General features: G+C 38.6%; 1 protein-coding gene across 2 annotated transcripts in view; it reads left to right on the top strand.

Moving 5' to 3' along the window:
* cdh12b (cadherin 12b) overlaps window positions 1-22901 on the top strand; it is a 95464-nt gene that overhangs the window by 34892 nt on the left and 37671 nt on the right. For both annotated transcript variants that reach the window (XM_076999622.1, XM_076999623.1), the window contains exons 2-4: window positions 968-1442; window positions 13410-13704; window positions 22683-22802. In XM_076999622.1, the coding sequence (XP_076855737.1) occupies window positions 1182-1442; window positions 13410-13704; window positions 22683-22802 (676 nt within the window). In that variant the 5' untranslated portion in view covers window positions 968-1181. The remainder of the gene's footprint in view (window positions 1-967; window positions 1443-13409; window positions 13705-22682; window positions 22803-22901) is intronic.

Raw genomic sequence — 22901 nt, 5'->3', positions numbered from 1 at the left:
TATATATATATATATATATATATATATATATATATATATATATATATATATATATATATATTACAGTTGGTGTGAAACTATTCAATTGACTAAAAACTTGGTAGATTGGTTGTTTAGCTGTGAGGTAGTGTGCATGACATTCTGTGACTAGCCTGCAGCAGATTTCAGGGTGCTGTGTCCTAAAAAAGGAATGGTGGTTATTCCAGAGCTCTTATGTGTAACATGTGTAAAACTTTTTATCCTATTTAACATCATGGCAAAACTATGAAGGGAGATATTGATGCTAACTGAATATCAACAGTAAATTTGCTGAAATGGTCCATTTGTACGTAATATAGAGCTAAATAATTAGTACAGCTCTTGAACCATCTGCTGCATTGAATACTAGCACATGTAATTTTCTCTTTAAGTATCATTTATATTGAAAAATACATGGAAAATATCCAAGAATTGCCTTTAGTGAGTAACTAAAGTTTCACCTTTTCAGCATTCAAACAACAGTATTCAAACTATTCGGCTGAGATTCAGACTCACTGTACTGTTGTAAAAGGCCTTGTTCTCTGGAAAGAAAGGATGGCCTTGTTGCCCCCACCCATTTATCAAGTTGGACATTTGATGGACACTAGTCAATTGTGAGTTTGTGAGATTTTCACAAAGCAAGTATGGGAAGTCTTACATTTGATGAAAAATGACAAAATAACCAATGACGAGCATTTACAATTTCTTATTGCTTTGTTTGCATTATATATCAGTGAGAAAACTGGTTTAAAAATCAGAATGAAAGCATGGTTTCAACACTTTCAAATCTAGTCCAGTCCTGTTTTGTATTATAGCCCTATACCTGCAGTCAGTAGTGGACTGTGTCAAAATATTGCTTTCTGTATGATTATACATCTCAGTATTAATAATCAGCACAATCAAATTCACTAACGAAATTATTCATTATTCTCTTTATTCATAATTTCAGGTGATGATTTACTACCTGGTTGACTGGCCCTGTACCACTAGCAAGATCGGCTGATGAGCACCAGGCTTTGAGTGACCACCTACCTGGTGCCTCCATCACCCGCTCCTAGTCCCCCAGGCATCAATATCCAGCCCTCCCCCATCACCCTGGCTCTCTAGTCTCCATCGTCCACTCTTCTCTGGACTTTGAAAACCGTGCCGTCCCAGACCGCCCAATGCTGAAGAGGACCTGTCTGCTGGTGTTCCTGTGCTGCTTCTTCCTCCAGCAGAGTTCTTCTGCTCCCCTTCACACAATACCCCCAGCTCAGCCCCAGAGCAGGGCGGTCCGTGACTGGCCCCACAGCCCGGCTGGCATGTCCACAACAGGTCGCGGCGCAGGGTCTGGGGGCTTCCAGAGGGTGAAGAGGGGATGGGTATGGAATCAGTTCTTTGTCCTGGAGGAATATATGGGATCTGACCCACAATACGTGGGCAAGGTAAGAGAGGGCAGGGTAAGGGGTTGTTAAGCACATGAATGAGTTAATGAATTACTGTGCAAAGCTTTGAAAAATGACATTTCAAATGCAGTTTAGAACTCAGTGAGAACAGAAAAATGACTAAGCTAGAATATGGTAGAAAGATGAGCTGACTGAAGCACAATACATGGAGTTTATCAGGGAGAAGCAGAGAAAATGAGACAGAATGTTTTACCCTGAGATATAATACTAATACGTTTCTTTCTCTAACTGAATAGTGTTTTAATCTTGGGAGTTTATGATCCAGTTTTTTGTTTGTTTGTTTGTGGTATTAATAGTCATGAAGCATAATGACTAAAATCAATGCATATGCTGACTTCCATCTGAAGCTTTCATATCGACCTTGCATTACCATAGGCACGTTCCCCCGGGCTTACTGGAGCTCAGCTGAAAAATGTCCTTGCAGGAACACATTTGAAGGCTGCGACTGTTGCTGACCCAGTGTAACCTCAGACTGCAGTTATGCTAACGTTAAAGTCTTGACGTTAATGAAAGACTGAGAGGTACCATTATCTTGTCCTAGCAGACTGACGAAGCACTAATACATTCATGTTTGCTCCCTGATATCCTTCCATGGCCTCGTTTCATCTGCTCCTTCTCATCACCTTTGTATATGTCCCAGTCCTGGTACATACACTCTACTTTTTCTCTTTGCACTCTGGACCATAGCCGCTTAAATCTTTCTTAAGGTGTAGAGAAAGCAAAGTTTAAGGAGGTTTAAGGATACTGAGGGTGTAATTTGGAGCCCTGTGGCTTACCCCTGGATAATACTTCCCTCAGCCTTATCTGCCCTGTGCCTTAGCAATCAGCCTGAGCACACGTGCTGTTCGTGGTCTCCATGACTGGGGGGGGGGGGGGGGGGGGGGGGGGGGGGGGGGTTGGGAGAAGCTGGACACTTTCACTCTTCTACCCTCGTAATCCTAATCCTTGGCCAGAGCTTTGGAATAATTGACTGATTTTAGGCCATATGAAAGGCATGAGGAGATGAAATCTCTCAGTCTTGCTTAAGGCAATCTTAAGGCACGCAAAGAAGGACAGACATAGCTGCCAATACAAGAAAACACCAGTAAGAAGAGGATTTAAAGCTTTAGAATGTACATCTGAGCATCCACGTGAACTGATACCGTTTCCATGGCATGATCAATGAACGTTATCTACTGTATGTGTGTATATCTCATGAACAAAACAGCTCAGCATAAAAAAGACCAGAGTATTCTGGACATTTCATGACTAATTTATCATAAATTAACAGGAGCAGTGCTATTCACTCTCGATAAAACATAAATGGAGAATGTTGATCATCATTTTCAGTAATGATACTGCCAAGAGAGTAAATGATAGCATTTTCTGTCAGTCTTTGTTAAATTTGAAAGCCATGGTAAGGCATTTTAAAACAGTTCCTAAACATTAAAGGAACAAATCGCCTAAACAAATAGATATGTGCACAACCAACAACTGATGACGGACTGTCACATTTACAAGTTCTAAATGGTTTGTTTGCATTATTTATAAACAGTGCAATAAAACTCTGAGGTTATAAATCACCATGGCATAATGCAGTTGAGTTAGTAAATTTCGAGTATTTAAAAGTTCATAGACATAAACTATTACACTTACTCAGGCACTTTTTCAGGCAGTACCCAGAAGCAGAACAGAGAAACAACAGATACCCCAAAACCATCATTCCACATGAGTCAGTAATGTTAAAGATAATTGCACATTTTGTCATGATAAATTACAGGGTGTAAAATGCTGCAGTACTCATTTATTTCACATATGGTCCCAGTGTCCTGCATCATGTATAAGTATTAATTAACTAGGAACAACGCTAGACTTGCTTGCCATATTTGGCCTTCCAACTTTGCATTTCCCACACTGTGGTGTTGCCCTGCTGTGGAAGTGCCCTGTGGCATAATCAACACCCTCCTCACGTGTTCTTCTTTGCAGATGAGTACCGCATCTTTTCACAGCATGTTTTGCAGTATCTTCACATGTCATGGAGAAGCTTAGCATAAGTGACATCCTATCCTTTTTGTTTCATTTAGTTCCCACCTGTGGAGGGTGGTGGTACCACTGAGCATTCAAGCCACTGCAAATGAAATATACTTTGCACTTGGTAGGCGAAGCCTTAAGACCACATTTGGACAAACACAATGCAATAGCAATTGTAGTTAGTCATGTAGGCCAAGTATCTGAACACTTGCCTCTGGCTCCTGGCCAGCATTTTGTTGTATTTCAGCCTTATAAGCAGAATACAACCTCATGCAGATCTTTACCCAACCTGAACAGTTGCAAATCGAAAGCTTAAACACACCTCTGGATGCTGGAGTTCCAGTGCAATATGATCCATAGTACAGAGCTGTCGTGTACCCTCTCCATTGTTACGTTATCAGAGGAGAGAACATTTCCAAACAACTATGAATACATCAATTACAATCTGCAATTAAAGGTTCCAAATCAATCACAGGCATGGCAACAGCACCTACTATCTCAATCTGTAAAACTACCCTAAATATTAGCCTGCTCCAAGAGAGAAAACACCCCATGAAGCAACAACAGGGCAGCAAGTACCTATATGCATATACAACTATATGGAAATCTTTATATGCAAATATCTATATGCAAATATCTTCATGAAAGGCTTTAATGAATAAACTGAGATTTTGAGACATTGGGGAATCCAGATGATAGTCAGTTGGTTTTCCGCTTTTGTGTGATTTGGATTAATGAATGCAATCTGTGGCAATTTTTGTTTACGTCTCTGTAATAACAGCAGTAGGGTGGGATGCATGCGTGGCTTTGTCTTCTAAACAAGGTGTCAAAGGAATAAACAAAGCAAAAGTGTAAAAGAGAACAATGCTTTGCATTTGTTTACCTTCCTTTTAGTCGCTTTAGTTTAGAATAACTAGCACTATGGATATAAACCCAACTAACACCCAGGGTAGTGGAGACAGCTAACACCACCACAACAGCAAGACACCCCTGACAGGAAAGAGACAGAAAAGTGTCTTTACATCCGCCTCCCGAACCATATACAGATACACACACACTGTCACACACATACAACTGCTTAAAAATTAAATGCTAGTAAACGTCTTTATAGCATTTGTGTTATCAATATGATATATTTTCTTACTTTGTTGTTTGTCTTTTCTGCTTTTTGTCTTTGCCCTTTATGTATTCTTGTCTTATATTATTATTATTATTATTATTATTATTATTAATAATAATAATATTATTATTAATAATAATAATAATAATAATAATGATAATAATAATTTATTTCCCTTCTTGAATTAATTATAATTATTGAATGCTAATAGTTAATTAAATAATGTGAGAACTTTCACAGGATTCTCATTGCTAAACTTAAAACTAAATTTAACTAAAACATGGCTAAACATGCAAAATATGCATGAACTAAAATTCTTTACACTACACACACACACACACACACACACACACACACACACACACACACACACACACACACACACACATATATACACACATACATATATATAGCCACACAAGTACATAATAGGCTTTTCAAGCAGAAAGTTCTCTGATGGAATGTGGGCAGAATGTGGGTCTTTGTTTTGCATTCATTTGCAATGGAACACAGGGGCCCCAAGACACAGGTGAAAAGAATACAACACATCAGCAATTTAACATTTATTACCGAGGCAAGGAACAAAATCTCTATTGAGCCGTTGGGGAAATGCAACTGAGCTATGCTTCTATTACTACCCCTCATTTTTTTGGTGGGAGTGTTACTTTAGGTGCCATAAATCAGGAAGTGAACTTTAACTGAGCTTGTATTGCCGATCATTATGTGAAATTTATAATACGCAGTACTTCTCAAGAGACTATTCCAAAATTATTTTCATCAACAAAATGAAGTGAATTAAACTGATTTATATATCAGGAAATGGCTCCTCGTTAATAAGCATGGTGTAGTTTTGGGGTTTTTTTCCTGCTAAGAGAGTCGCAATGACAAGTAATCTTTCTTTATCATTTACACTATCAGTATTCCACAGATGATGAGGTAGTCATATATAAACGGTATAAGAATTTTGTAGGGTCACCTTTACCAGAGGCCAGAAGTAAAATGAGACATTTGAAGGAGCAGGTTGTGTGTGTGTGTGTGTGTGTGTGTGTGTGTGTGTGTGTGTGTGTGTGTGTGTGTGTGTGTGTGTGTGTGTGTGTGTGTGTGTGTGTGTGTGTGTGTGTGTGTGTGTGTGTGTGTGTGTGTGTGTGTATGCCTGCATGCGTGTATGTGATTGTGAGTACATGCTTGTGTGTGTGTTTGACTGTGGCTGTGAGTTAGAAAGTTCAGATCCATGAAACTCGTGAGTAAATGCACACTGGAGTCATAGCCCACCTCCAGACACCAGTCCAGTGGGTCTACACACGTATGGCCCCATCTCAGTCTGTAGTTTAGTGTACTGGGCAGCTTGGTGTCCCAAAACAAATGAGAGGACAGTGGTGGCAGAGATATGTGCTGTATTGCTTAAGGAGATTAGTAATGGCAATTTATGGAAACCAATCAAAGGCATACAAAGAAAAGCCCCCCTGAGCTCATGTAATAAAACCAAATAACACCTGTGATATGTGATATAATACTGTACTTAGAAAATAAATGCATTTACTGTTCTAAGTTATATGGGTTCCAGAATGGCTCTCTGTCTCACACACTCTCTATTTTTCTTCTTCTCCTCCTTCCTCCTTTGTTTTATTCATAAAAATAGCATATACTGGAAAGGTCACTCATTTGAATACAAGTCAATAAGACACTTTTGTTAGAAAGGGCAGTCAACCCTCCCACAACAGCCTGCTTGTGTGAGCACAGCCAGGCCAGCTTGACAGGTAAATGTCTCTCTCTCTCTCTCTCTCTCTCTCTCTTGGTTTCTCTCTCTCTCTGTCTGTCTCTCTGTCTGTCTGTCTGTCTGTCTCTGTCTCTCTCTCTCTCTTTCTCTCTCTTGTTTTTTTGCTGATGACACTTCTTGTATCAAATCCCTTTCCCAGAATCATTTCTCTGTAAGGCTCTATAATTGAAGAACAAAGACAGGTTGCCTTCCCCAAAGGCTTCTCAACACAACTTCTCAACTTCCAGATATTCAGTAGTGAAAATAAGTCTATAACCCATGCAAACAGAATAAAGAACTGCACATGCATTTTACAAGTGCAATAAATCACTGAGACACCTGATTTTCTGTTAAGAAATAGTTTTAAAACCTTTGATAATATTAGTGTAGTATCGTTCCATCGCCTATTAATAGGATTGTATTTTTTGTCTTCCCTTTGTCCAGATGTCTTTTAAATCAGCAATTGCTAACAAACATATGTTGCTGCCCGTGTGTAGTTTAAACTATATGTCAAAGGTAAAAGCATGACACACACTATAAACAAATGACCTACAAGCCAGCCAAGTCATTAACTTGCATAATACAATCACAGCCTTTACTCTTTACTAATTGGCCTTAAATGACCACAGAAAGAATCATCTCCACTGACCTACGCAATAATCAAGGTTACTGTGCCCATAGACCCTGCAAAGCACACCATGATTATCTACTCTCTGTGTTCATGGAGCATGTCTAAAGCATTTATGTGAGCCATGGCCAACTGCGGGCTTCTCTCTGGCAATACCGACTGCCTGTTTGAGCTTGTGTCTCATCATGGTTTTTTATGGCTACTCTGTTTGCAATGGGCAATGGCCCTTCGATATGGACAGTAATATGAAGACTGACCCAACCCAGGCAGCGCATGGCCCATTACGGGTGAAGCTCTAAACAGACACAAACAAGTCAATGAGGCATTTCTTCAGCACTAATGGATTTGAATTTCTCTAACGGAGTACCACATTATGTCTTGCACAGTGATGACAAAAAAATATTACAGTTACTACAGTAAGGACTCCAGAATTCATTCCAACACAAGCCTAACCAGGGCTAACTCAAGTTTTAGTCTTACAAATTTACAGACAAGCAGCCATATGTTCAACCTGATGATATAGTCTAATCGTGAGGTTTGATGCAAGATTTGACACTATTTCATTTAAAGTCATAGCACAATGATAGTTAAAGGACCTGTTCACTTTTCTGTGGCATTTAGACCTAGTGCCAAACTAATTCTGAGACTGCAGATGTGAAGTCATTTATAAGGATTACACTGACTCCAATTATGCATCTGACTTGCCAATAATCCAGTGGCCCATTATAATACGTTTAGGGAACTGAAGACATTTACAATGGTAATGTATGTTGATGATGAGGCTTGCAAGCTACACCAAAAAAAGAGCATCATGGAAAAAAAAGATAATGATGTAATTTATCTGCTGTGCCAATATAATATCTTTTCCCACATTTTGGTCTGATCTGCTTTAATAATGGGATTTCTGCTTGAATTGCTCCAGGAGCACATTAAAACACTGCTAATGCTTCAATCTCTATCACTTACTGGCTTTTTCCAATACGATAGCACAGGGATTCAGTTTGATATTTTGTGGATAAAAGTGGATCTGTTCTCAGATTTGTTTTCTACTTTTTCATATCTTAGTTTTAATATGAAAGTAATACTGATATTTATAACTTATAATATGATTTAAAATAAATGCTGTCATCCATACAGAATGTGTACATAAATAGACGTTTGGTTTTTCTCATGTCAAATACTATGACATTATGAAATTGAACATTTTCCATCAGGTAATAATAAGTGTTTTGCATATATTTCTCAATATTAATTATATTGTTCATTGTAGAAATATCTGGTATCTCACCTTTACTCACAGAGTGACATCTGAATCAATAAATATGTGTACAACTCTCCCAAATATTGAAATACATAATGTCATATTTAAACAAACTGTGAACCTTAGCATGCTGAATATCAAATGTTTATGCTAAACATACAAAGAGCATTCAGAAGCGCTCCGACTCCTCTGGTCAGTTCTGGTCCAGTTGGAAGTTTGAATGTGCCAGTTGCAGTGCTTGTTATGGGGCACTTTGAATAGAACATAACGTGACTTTGATATGACCAGCTGTTGATTCACAATCTGTTTTGCAGAAGTTAAGTTTGCCTTTGTGTTAATGCAAATGATAAATACAAACATCAGAAGAACAAACACACACATACAGCTGGTAGATACAACCACACACACACACACACACACACACACACACACACACACACACACACACACACACACACACACAACTTTTCAACTAGAGGAAGACAAAAATAAACAATAAAATGTAAACACCTGGCAAGTGAGATACAAAGAAAGTCATGTTTACACACCTCTCAACTATAAATGAAAGTGCACTAAAGACTTTTCATGCCCATATCATTTTACAGTGATGCTGAGTTGTAGAGATAAAACAGTAAGAGAGGGAAAGAACAGGAAAGTCCTTGAGTATTCTACGGCCCTGTCTAACATCCTGAGAGGTTTAGAGGGAAACAGAGTTAGAGGCAGAGATGGAGGAAGAGAAAGAAAGGACTGATTAAGAGAGATAGAGAGACAAGAGGAGTGTGAGAGAGAGGGAGAGAGACATGAAGAGAGAGAAGGAGCGGTACAGCAAGGAAACTAAGATAAGTGAAGGAGGGGAGAGAAAGGTCATGACTGTCTGTACATGCACTAACCACAAAATATATAATACAGCTTCTCCAGAGTACAAAAACTGCTAGGGCACATTAACAGGCATATTTCATGAACACAATGTGAGCACTCTATGTAAGACTGTAAAGATATCCACACACTCACATACATACAAATTGATGAAAGGTGCTCTGATCTCCTCATGCTCCCTAGCCGGATTAAAGAACATTTGACTGAATTGCAATACAGAGGCATTACAGTTTTTGACGACTGCTAACATGCGTTTCCCAATACTTGTGATACATTGTCAAAACTCTAAACACAGCAACACATTGACCTCACACAAATAGCCAAATAGTTAATATTGTGTTCAAAAACGCATTTTCTTAACTAAATAACAACTCTGCATTTCACAACGCAAACAAAGTTTTCTCTTTATACACCAACTTTGTTAAAACACAGCAAACCTGGTTCATTATCCAATCATTCTTTCAAACACTAGCACATATTCTCTATTCGAGATGAACATAGTCAAACGCTGTACAAGCACTGTAAAAAAACTAACATTTGATGGCAATACAGAAACAGTATTACATGTAATATTACTCTCTCCCAGAAAACAACAGATATTTTACAGTAACATCTGTTGTTTCCTTAGTCAGTTTTTACTGTAATCCGCTTCATTTGGACTTTTTTTCAAATGTACATTTTTGGCAACATACTGTCTACACAATGAGTGATATTTACTGTTAGGTACTATATGGAATGTAGATTAGACAAAAAAGGAGTGAGTAACAGTTTTGCAGTAAAGGTTATATTTTACTGTATTAGGGACATTACTGTAAATTGTGGCCTAACCTAAAAAACAATTACCGTAATTGTAAACATAATTAACCATGGTCCCATATGTGTAAAAATACACATATACAAAAAAAGCCACACAAGGGGGAAAAAACAGAATACAAAACTGAACAGTCTTGTTATGTGTAATGTAAGTGGTCTTCAGCAGTTGACCACGTTTTCATCCACATTCATCCAACATCATCTGATGTTGGCCCTTGCCATGCACCTGGGATAGAAAAGCTTGGTATGCCGTATTCACCCCTGGCAGTCTTCAGCTGAAATGTCTCTGCAGTCGGGATCCATTGCATCCAGGAGGGACATTTGGTCATGGGGCCAATGATCATACACCTTCAACCTCCAGACTGAAAAAAGTTCCTTAGTGGTGTTGAGGAAAGGCGAGATTGGGCGGGAGGAAAAGAGACATCACTCTTGGATAATCTATAAACCAGTTTGTGATGACATGAGAATGACAAAATGCTACATTGTCCCATCACAAGTGTCCTTGTGTTTCCTCCCACCTGTTCCATTTCTGCTTCTGGAACCAGTTGTTGGTAGAGTTCATTCAAAAACGAAAGAAGGAGGTCACTGTTATAGGGACCAATCTGGCATTTGTGAAGGACCAAACCAGCACTTGAGATTGCAGGACAAATTGCTATATTTGCTCCTCTCTGACCCAGTACATTACTATACTTCATTTTATTTCATTGTTCTATATGTGCAAAAAATATGTATTACAGTAATAGCTTTTCAGCTGCCTTTGTTTTTGCAGAACTTTGCATTTTATACAGTATTTAAGGTTTTGAACCTTAGGTTTTCATTTTTGACATGCTGTGTGCAAGCAATTGTAAATAAGGCAAAAATGATCCAGAATTTTGTTATTGGATAACCTTGTGTGTATAGAAAATTAAAGCATTATAAAAACATGTAAAATGACTGCATTTTGTGCCATAACAACATGAATTGAACTAATAGTATAACCACTGAAGACTGATGTTGTGTTCAATGTGTTTAGAGTTTTGAAAATGTGACTACAGATTGGACAAACGCACGTTAGCAGTCATCAAAAACTGTAATATACAACTTTTTAAACCTTTTGGTGTGTGTTTCACTTTGTTTGTGAAAATACGGGCATAGAAGGACAAAATACACACACACACACACGCACCCACACACACATGCTACACATGTGAAAGGTGTCTATCTTGCGCCCTTCTCCTTTTCTGGAATGAACACCTTGATGGAAGACGTTATGTGGGTCAACAGAAAGCTGTAAAACCACTGCAAAAGTTGCCATGATGTTGAGCTTGTGATTCTCCGCCTCTCTGACAGAAACCTAATGATAATGGGTCTCACATTATTCCTGTAGCTTATTACAGCCCTGCTGTGTCCACAGGCACCAGACCTGCCTGCTAATTGCTGCTATTGTGAGACAGGGGAAGTATTTGATGGGCCCACTCCAACACCTGTCGGGTTCCCCACAATGCACCCATGCAAACAGACACCCTGCAAAAAGAAAGGGGCTTGAACTGGTTCAAATTATACAACAGCAATTTCCTAACCAGTAGAGCTGTAAATGTGAGTGTTTATTATCTTCAAGGTTGAACAGCAATTGTGTTTGTTTGTAAAATACACACTCTTCTCAAACACACACACACACACACACACACACACACACAAAATCTATCCATGTGTGGATTACGCCAGTACTCTTGTTCCCTGCTTGCCTCTTCACTACAGGTTCTTGTTTCATCAGTTCCCTCGTGTTGCTGAATGTGCAGGACAATAACTCGATTATGTCTTGCTTTTCCTGCTTTACGACTGTCAGATATTCTCTGACTACCTCTTGTCATGTCTATGTCAGGGCACAAACTGAGGAAGACATATTATTGAAGAAGCTGCAATGAACATTTGGGCGTGCTGCCTACTTCTAGTCCGCCTAATGCATAACTCTTATTTTTAGGATGTTTTCCCGCAATACAATTTAGAACTAACTTTTGAGAAGTATAGGCAAAAAAAAAGACTGTGTGTGTGTGTGTGTGTGTGTGTGTGTGCCTGTGTGTATGTGTGTGTGTGTGTGTGTGTGTGTGTGTGTGTGTGTGTGTGTGTGTGTGTGTGTGTGTGTGTGTGTGTGTGTGTGCCTGTGTGTATGTGTGTGTGTGCCTGTGTGTGTATGTGTGTGCCTGTGTGTATGTGTGTGCTGTGTGTGTGTGTGTGTGTGTGTGTGTGTGTGTGTGTGTGTGTGTGTGTGTGTGTGTGTGTGTGTGCCTGATGATGTGCTTTCCCCCCACAGGATCCAATAGATGAGGCAGCACATTAGAAAGAGCGCTCTAGTGCTACTCCCCCATTAATGAATTTCTTTATGTCATTGATTACTATTGTTAGCCTAATGGAATTTTTAATTAGTACAGCTCAACTTTTGAGCCAGCATTTAATCAGAAAATGTGCAGGGTTTTTTTCTCTTTTAAACATCTTTGTTCTTTAAACTCTATCTTTAATTGTTAGGATAGAGGTTGTAGATAATTAGGGGACAAATCCTTTTATATTTGTATTACTGGCCACCCAAACTGAATGTTTTAAGCACACAGAGGTCATATGAACAGGATCTACTATTATCAATGTAATTTGGTCACATTAGAGATTGATTTGATGGTTTTATTATCCCAATCTAATATAAATATAATAATTAATAATGACAATAATAGTTCATAACTTATGTATAACATGAATATGTCCTAACTGATATGGTTTTCCACCATATGACAACCAGAATTGATATCATATCACTTTTTTATTAGCACCATATCTAACTTTTTTTTTACTGTCACCTGAAAACTACTATGTAGGTACGTTTATTGAAATTCTGAGATAGGTGTGCTTGTTTTACTTAGAGCTAAAGAGTATGATTTTTTAGTTAAGGAATATTCTGAAATATGCTGTTGGAAGTGTTGGATGAGTATTAAGATGTGTGAGAGGAACAGAACAGAGAGGTGTGCATCGATGTGTCTTAAGAAGAGAAAAAATAAATTATTAGGGAGAAAAAACAAAAGACAAAACTGTAAGGTGCAGACAGAATGAGGTCAGCTTATCAGGTTAACTCATCATTCATCCAATAGATTCAATCACATCATTTTGTCTGCAAGCGTCCAGCTGAAAATGAGATTTCCCTTAGTGTAGGAACCCTAAGTTGAATAATTTATTACCTCACAAGGTTCTTTTTGTTACTACTGGCTGAGTGTGAGTGAATACTATGATATGGTAAATCAAATTGGCCAATCATGCAAGAGGAATCTGGAGGAAACACATCCGTGAATGTCAGTGGAGAACTTAGTAGACAGTGTCTGATGATTCAGTTTATGGACATTTATTTACCACTGATGGAAGATGCACATGTTACAGTGAAGATGTGATCATATTATTATGACTGCCATCCTGTACAGTTGTATCCATTAAATTTACTGTCTGGTATTTCTCTACTCTGTCAGCTGCACACGGATCTTGATAAAGGAGACAGTGCGGTGAAATACACTCTGTCGGGGGAAGGTGCTGGCACCATTTTCACGATTGACCAGACCACAGGGGACATCCATGCACTGCGCAGCCTGGACAGGGAGGAGAAACCTTATTACACACTCCGAGCTCAGGCTGTAGACATCGATACTAACCGCCCCCTGGAACCCGAGTCTGAATTCGTCATCAAGGTCCAGGACATCAACGACAATGAGCCAAAGTTTCTGGAGGGTCCTTACACGGCAAGTGTTCCTGAGATGTCACCTGTGGGTAAGGGCATTGCTAACTGCTTTCTGACACTTCAGCTATATCTATTTAGTCATCCAGACCTTGCAGATGTGTTATCAGACTGATATCCTACATGGAAGGTAGTATAGGAAAGTTTGATTTTCTACATGTAAGTGAATGTTTCTCATGTTAATGCCATTTCTCAGGGTTTTCAGTTTTTTTTTTATTAAATGTTTCTCAAGGCCTTAAAATGGACTATCCATGGACTGCATGAATTTGCTATCCAAGATACCTGAATAAGACTGCCTATCAAATAGTTCTGCCAGGGTATTTGTCCGTGATCTTGTTTTTCCTCTGTCTGAATTCACACAAGGTCAAAAAGATGGAAAATGTAATAATCAGCTATAGCTGTAACCTCAAAGTCAGTTAAACCTGTTCATCCAGGTGTTAACCAAACTTCAAAAGGTTCTATACTGCAATGAAGAAATTATTTGTTATTGGTTTAATAATCTCAAGAGATGTACAGATTTATGTAGTTATCCACATCAATACTTCAACAAAGAATTCATGTTCTGCATGAGTCCTGTGAGCTGGCCCATAGCAGTCAGATCATCCCAACTGTTAGGACATAATAGCTTCGTAAATGGTTATCACACCTGGTTATATTCTACCTGTACAGTCCCTATTCCATTTTACACATTCGGCAAACACTCTTATCCAGAGTAACTTACAGTTGCAGAGGAAGGCAAGTCTAGTGTTAGGAGTCTTTTTTGTTATGGCATGGAGCACTTGCCTAGTCTAGTATTAAACCCCAGTCTAGTATTAAACCCCAGTCCTCCTCAGGGGCTGCTGTGTTATTACCCACTTCACTACACCAATCACATCATATAGTCCATATGTCACTGCATTATTGAACATCATTCAAAGGTCTGTGTTTGGTAATGAGAGCTAAGCCACATCTAATTGTTACCGTAGCACATCCTGGTTCACCTTAAAAATGGAGCACTTGGTCTATTGATTTCCACATAGTCTAATTCAATAGCTGTAACTACAAGTCATTGAAATGAACACTGTGGTCCTCACAAGATCTGCATTGCACAGTTTGTTAAAGAAGAAATGACATATCTGATTTGGACATGTCACATTTAATACAATGTTTAATGTGACATTAGGCAATTCACAAGCCCCGGAGGTGACTTTACGGAAATATATAACACCATTAAACTGGTCTTGATTTAGATGGGCAATAGCTTTTTTTTTCTTTTTTTCTTTTTACAACAGTAGTGTCTTATGGCACACTGTTGAAGCTGCTGCTAGAGCCGACAATGATTAACGGATTAGATTTAAATAAAAAAAAAATTGCAATAACTGCGAGGAAACAGGATGCTGAGCAGAGAGTCTTGAGAGAGGACTGAAGTCAGATAATGACTGACAAAGAACATAGACAACACACACACACGCACATACACTGACGATAACAAGACACAAGTGTAACACATAATGATAACGAGACAAGAGACAGCTACAAACGAATAACACCTACAAACATGCACTCTCTAACGGATGTAAGCACACGTAGACATAGATGAACGTATACACAAACACCAACGATGGTGGAGTCAGGGGCCAACCGTGACAAAAAAGAGTATAAATGATAAATTTAATTAAATCACTGTCCTAAAGTCATCTTTTCAATCCATTTTGCCTACACCATAAAATGTACCAGAAAACCTATAAACTAGCAGAGGGTGTTTCTTTGTTCTTCCTCTTTTGTTCTGTGCCCTGATTTAGTGTTTGCACTATTGTAGTAGCTACTTTGTTGAACAGCCTTTTATGGAGTGTAATTAAGTTTAGACTCATTCAGCTTGGCTGCCTGTGGTTACAGTGAGTGGCACCATGGAACATTATCCCTCCTGAAGGCAGTCTCTGGTGTCAGTGGCAGATAGCTATCTTCACTCTAACTTTAATTAAAGCAACCAGGTACACTGCCACTTGAGAGACTTAAGTATGTGAGTGGGTATGGGAAGAAAGAAAGAGAAAAACTACAGTAAACTTTATAAACTGTGTATACATTCAAAGATTCATATGCAAGTTATAACTGGATCTGATTAAAAAAAAGATGATGGCAAAATAACATTACACGAAAGTGAATTTTAAAGAAATATAATTCAATAAGAACATCCCACCACCGTTCCCATCTTGTCATATGTTGAAGCTTGGACCGAACCCTTTGGCATCAGAACATGCACACCAGTTTGACCTTTTATGCCATATTTTGATGCACATGGTTGTCCCATTAATTTCAAGCTAAATTCTTCTATATCTACATTCAATGCTGATGGCAAAATGGAAGTCGTTTCAGTCATAATATTTTGTTGAATGTTGAGTGTTTGATTACACATATTTTATTTCAGTAGATTATCCAAAAACACCAAGTCTGCTTACACCCAGGCTTTATTCTACAGTACAAATCCAAAACAACACCTATATTTTACACTCCTATCTTTTTCATGTCAATGCATTCTCAACCCTATTGTATGTATATAGGCAAGCAAATGTCAGGCAAAATTCATAACAGAGTATAACAGACAGTATGCAGACAAATGATCAGTATATAAGCCAGGGTAAACATTACTTTGCAAGGAGGAAGAAGGCAATACAGAGTCAATATATGAAAGACAATCCGTTGACGTCAAGCGGGGAGAATATCAGGTATCGCAGACATGACATTATGTGGACTGGCCTCTTTGGTAATACTGTCCACTTTGGTAATAGTTGGCCTATTGAAAGGTATTCAGAAGGCAGACATTTTGACCTTTTAAAAGTTAAAACTTCTAAACATACATAGTCCCTAAGTCCCAGTTTATGAGTACCATGTCTGTGGCCTCTAGGTCACACGACTGCTTTTCAGGTCCCTGGAGTATTATTTTGACCATCCAATTCAAATGTGCTCGTCCTGTGTGACCACTGGTTGACCGTGTGACATAAGGCCTCCAAACTTGGCATATGCAGTCTCCCTAAGGTGTCCAGTTTGGGGCTCCTAGATTGCATGACTGGACCACAGGTCGCTGGAGTGTTGCTTTGACCTTGCAATTCAAATGCATGTGGCATATTTTGTCTTAATGCAAAACACAGCAGAAGGCAGTTTTGATTTAGGGTTCTGCAAACAACATCTTCTGAAGATCTAGTTTATGCATACCTGGTTCGGGCCCCGTAGGTCAAAGAGCTAGTCCACAGGACCCTTGAATGTTGACCTTTGCAGTTCATGCAATGCTTTTGCAGGCTAATTAAACTACGCTACATATATAGGAAAATGTAAAGCAGGGGTACTCAACTGGCGGACCGCGGTCCGGATCCGGACCCGAACGCAGTCCTGTCCGGACCCAATCTCATTCCTGATTAACTGGATACGGACCAAAAAAAACAGAGCATTTATTTCAGGGCTATTGAAACCGTCACAAGTGTTACGTTTGCCACCCCGCCCCCGGCTCAACAACTTACGTTCGCCACCCCCGCCGCACCGGACCTCAGGTCACAGGTATCTACCAAAATTGGACCGCGGACAAATTTAGTTGAGTACGCCTGATGTAAAGGATCATGATATGCTAATATTTTATTATTCCAACACCCCTGGAATGTTTTTTGAGTCCGTCTAATTCAATTGTGCATGGCTAATTTGGGCAACATCATAGGGTCCCAGGAAATCAACCATGTGGCTGAGATTGTTCAACCTTGCATTTTGCTGACTGCATGTTTGGAGCCCCTAGGTTGCAAGGTTATCCACAATCCTAAAGAATGTTGCTTTGTCCTTTCCAGTGTAAATGTGCTTGTGCTTAGCCTATATGTGCAAATGAAAGGACTGAAGGCAGCCAACCGTGTGACCTCGAGCATCCAATCTTTGCATACATTGTCTCCATTAGGTCTATATAAATACCTGCCAAGACTGGGGCTTCTAGGGCATATGGCTACTTTGAATGCCCCTGGAATTCCACTTGATCATTCCATTCAAAAAGTGTCTGCGGTTTATTTTGGCAAACAGACTGTCAAAGTCAAATTTATTTATATAGCTATTTTTTACAATGGCCATTGTCACGAAGCAGCCTTTCAGCAATGGCAAAGAGCATTAGGAAGAAACCTTGAGAGGAACCAAGACTTAAAGGTTGAGCCCATCCACCTCTGATTGACAAAGAGGATGAAATAAGTGGTAAAAAAAATAGGTAAAAAAAAAAATATAAAAAACAATAGATGCAATAAGTAACAGTAAGCAACAGAAGAATATTCTGGGTTCCTAAAACTCTTATTCTGGGTTTTATGAGTGTAAATGCAACCCAGGAGCAGCGGTCCACTTGGGATGTCATTCATTTTTTGAGAGGGAACCAGGGTGGCAGTGAACTGAATGGGCAAAAGCTGCAGAACTGACTGTGTGACCTAGGGCCTCAAAATCTGGCCAGTTATTTCCCTAAGGCCTAGTTTATGCCTACCAGGTTCAGGGCCCCTTACCTGGCAGTGGGTCTGGTAGATAACTAAATCCTGCTATGTGCTATGCTATGTAGAAAATTATGGACCTCATAAAAGTTATATGATCATAATCAGTTGTCATTTGTGAGTTGTCACAAGCATCCTAAATGCACGTGTAAAAAAGCTATATTGCATATATTTTGCATTTGTATGTCACTTGCCACTGATAATTCTTGTTAAAGTACTATTTTGCTAAAAATGATAAAAACTTTAGAATCTTTACTTTGTTGAATGAGGTCTATGTACAGTTTAATTATACACAAGGGCCTATTTAAATGTTTGAGAAGCATAGGGACAGGTTCATAAGGAATTTTGGCTTGGGGCTTGCCACTTGTCTAAACAACAGAAATGCTCAAAATGCTACCTGCAAGAGTGGAGTGTGTACCAACGGCTGTAACTATGGTAACTGTAGTGTAGACAACTGACTCATTTTCATTTTGGGTCAAACTTTTAGCGAAGCCTTTTACATGTTCCCTTTGGGACTGACAGTTTCACACTGAGCGCCCTCAGTTCCCGGACGCCTAAACCACCAACAACAAATTAGGGTTAACTTTAACACCACAGGCATTATCACCATCTGAACAGATGGGTTTTGGCACCGGCTTCCAAGGAGCCATTTTCAAATTCTTTGCAAACATGGGTATTCCACCTTACAACAGTAATTCCGGTGAATTCTGCTCTCTTAAAAAGTGCATGTTACAAAAGCAGTGCGGGATTTTAATTCATCCTAGTGAAAGAACTTTACACAAACGGAGGACACTGATTTTATTTATGTAGGACAATCTGTCAAGGTATAGATTTTTAGACAAAAGTGATTTGTTTTGTTTTAGAGCTACAGCTCCAGGCAGCAACTAAAATAAAGAATGCTGGATTTAGTGCTTCATTCAATTTTAATAGCCAGGTGATCAAGTCAAATGTGATCTTTTATCTGCTCTAACTTCAAATGGTGTCCTGCATAAGTAATGGGCAGTTGGTCGCAGCCCTTGCTGTTTCCTTTTCTGGAAAAAATGTACCTTACCTTTATCTGTTCCTCTTATTCATTATCTTTTGATTTATGTCCTGTAAGTCATCACTAAGATAGTTAACAGTTTAAATTAAGTTTACCAGTCCTATATCAACCAGTTATGCAAAATACATTATTTATCATAGTCTATATCTTTCAATTTAGCATAGAAAGTCAAATCAAAATAACTAAGTTGCTTAAAATGTGTTCTTGAAGTCTTCATGTTAGTATACCTTAAATTTTTTTTTTTATCTATTACGTTGTGTGAAATACTGTAGGTTCTAGGATAATCAGTATGAAGCGTAAAACCATTGGTGGGTCAAGGAGATCAATGTCTGGTTAAGACAAAGGAATGTCATTAATCCCTTGTGAAATCTAAGTTTGTTACCCAGTGTTAATTTGTTTTATTTGCAATTCTGTTCCTTTGCTGCAAGCTTAGTTCCTTTTTATAGTATACTGGATTTATTAATGGAGCCAACCAAAGACATAAGGTGTAGAAAGACGACTAGTATCAAACATCTAAATACTATCTAAGGAGTTCCACACCAAGCTTGAAATGAGTAATCTACAGGTCAGAAAGGAATCAAATTAGGGACAGAGGGAAAGATGCTTCTGCAAACACAGATCCTAGATGGCTTCTGGATCATGTGATGACCCAGGTGCTGATTGTGCTCTTGGCTTGCATAACAAGTAAATGGGAATAGTCTGTTTGTACATTTCTACAGATAAAGAATACATATTTAAGCAGTGCAATGTTGATATAACTCTGATGAAATTTGTCAGAGGATGTTGGAATTGTTCTGACAATCCAGTGGTGCACAGTCAAGCCAATTTAAGTCAAATACAAACTTGTGCTCTGACTAACATATCTGAATGCCTACCTAGTCATTCCTTAGCACGAATGGGCTATAACAGCAGATGACTAGTTCAGGTGACATTGCTGTCTAAGAGAAAGAGAAAGACAAGGCTCCACTGGGCAAAATGAATAAAATTGGAACACTTATCAGTGGAAAAACATTCTCTGGTCAGATAAATTCAGATTTCTGTTGCTCCATGCTGATGAGAGAATTTGGAGCAAGAAGGATGAATCAATGAGCCCTTCCTGTGAGGTGTCAACAGGCTTTTTGGAGTTGAAGTAGTGGTGTGAGGAATGTTTTCTTGGCTCACCCAGAGTACTTTCATGCCAGTGGATGGACTTTGAACAGTAGGGATTACATAAGCATTGTGGCTGTTCATCCCTTTATGGCAGCTGTTTACACTACGGCAGATGGACACTTTCGACAGGACAATGCACCATGTCACCAGGGTCATATACTCATATATTGGTTCCAGGAACATGGCAGCACATTTTCCTTGCATTCCTTTCCTTCCTAACTTTTACAGTCCCCAGATCTTAATCCTACAGATCATCTCTGGGACCAGGTAGAGCTGGCTGTTTACAGCATGTCAGTACCTCCATCTAATAAAGTGTTCACACAAGCCAAGATTCCTACAAATCGATTTCAATGCCTAGTGGAATCTATGCCACAAGAAATTGTGAACCCCAAAGGAGGTCCAATGAACTACTAGACTAATACAGTGCACACAGTGTACTAATGATTAAACCTCATATATAGCAGTTCTCTAATTAATACAGTGGGTTGTGTTTGCTGGAATGACAATAAATGTATGTAATTTTCCCATAAGCAAAAACTGTCACAAACATACATACGTGACTATGACACTATATATATATTTTCCCATTTATATCCAATTCTAACATGTTTTGTAGACAGACTGCCGTTTCTTGTTTGGCATACATTGGACACAACCTTGACAACCTGAATAGATTTAGAAAAAAAGTTATTTTAATTATATTAAATGTCTGCTGAAATAAAATAATTATAATTAAAATAATAAATCACACTCAAAAAACCAATTCCTGGTGAACTGCTAAATAAGTTTCAAAATATGCTGAAATGAATGAGCATAGGCTATTAAGAATATGTTGTTTCTAATTCACCTTTCATCATACGATATTGCAAGACAGATTTGTTAAACTACATTGTTCATCATTTTTGTCTTTCTCTTGATCAAAATGGTTTCTTCAGTTCAAATATATATATTTTTATATTCTAATGAATAAAAAAAAAATATATCCACTTTTATATTCCCATTGGCTACAATAAGAATGACAGACAGACTGAAAAAAGTGACAACTGCAGCATATTCACATGTTGCTGTTGGAGCGTAATACCCAATGTGGCCTGCATTGCACCAAACCACTTTTCATGCATTGCCCCCTGAGGATGACGGATCTAGGTAATTCAGTGGGAGATTGCCTTTCTCTTGATCTGAATGGCAACAAAAAATGAAATGAAACCCCCTTCAATGGGTGGACAAATCAAAGCCACTCCCGACAGAGAGACTGCCGACAGACCAGTGTGAATCGGAGAGTTTATATGTTCTTCATTCTCCTCAGTCTAACCGGACAATTCTGGACATAATTGTTTAGCAGTTTCTCCTGCAGGAGCTATCAATTAATCAGATTCAGTAAGAGGAGACTTTGTTCTGCTCCACATTGAGTTTTTTATAAATAAAAGTTTTTATTAATAATTGTTCCACGCGGGTGATGAAACAGCTCAATAACACATTGACACATGTGGATGTGTGTGTTCAAGAAGTAATGGAATTCTAAGCTAATTACGTCAGCTGGTGGAACAGAAGAGAAAAACGTTCATTTGGGACACTGAACTGCCAGAAACCTGAACGTTAACTCCTGCCTGTGTTCTTATCATCCAGAGACCTTCCAGTGGCCTTGTTTGTGTATTTAAATATAAATGATGCTTCTACTGCACATTGTTTTTGCATTAAAGACACAGCCGTTCTCTTTTAATAGCTTAAGTGTTTGTTGTATGTTCCAAACAGCAAGCAAGTTAGATATATACCACAAACACAGTCTGCTATTTTAAACAAAGACAAAAAAGCACCGGTTACTCTCAGATAACACACTTAAGTTCAGTTTAGCTATATCAAAAAGCAAAAAAAAAAGTATGATATATTGTCCCCCTACCTACATTTACACATACAAGACTATGGATTATCAAAATGGAATTACAGTTAATTAAAGGGGAAAGTGAGCTGTTTTTCAAAGCAATGAATGAATGTGTGTCTGTGTGGTAATGTGGCTGGAAGGCAGTCTTGCTTCTACCTCTGTGTCATCTTTGAACAAGCGTATTACTGTTTATCTCTAACTCTTCTCTCTAATATACTAGGTTAATCTTCTTTATTAATTATGTGGTCTACTTTATTAAAACCTTCCCAAGGCTTTATAACATGTTTTAAATCTCTGTTTTCCACTTTATTTATTTGATTATGCCAATCTCTAAGCCATAACAGCATGGATGACAATCATACTGGAGACAAGTAGCCATGCAGAAAACAACTGCAAATAAATGATCACACATTATGTCATACAGTGTAAACAGGTCATATCTTTACACCTTGTGTTTTTTTGCAGGTACCTATGTGACAAAAGTAACAGCATCGGATGCAGATGACCCCACCTATGGAAACAGTGCAAGGGTGGTGTACAGTATTCTGCATGGCCAGCCATATTTCTCTGTGGATCCCAAGACAGGTGAAATCTAGAACTGGCCATATTACTGTAAATGAAAGTACATCTGATATAACGGCAAATAACTTCCTTTATGACATAACCAGCTTTTTAAAAACATGT

Source organism: Brachyhypopomus gauderio, chromosome 3 (genome assembly GCF_052324685.1).
Source record: "Brachyhypopomus gauderio isolate BG-103 chromosome 3, BGAUD_0.2, whole genome shotgun sequence".
Classification (NCBI taxonomy): Eukaryota; Metazoa; Chordata; class Actinopteri; order Gymnotiformes; family Hypopomidae; genus Brachyhypopomus; species Brachyhypopomus gauderio.
This window is presented reverse-complemented; position numbering and strand designations above follow the sequence as displayed.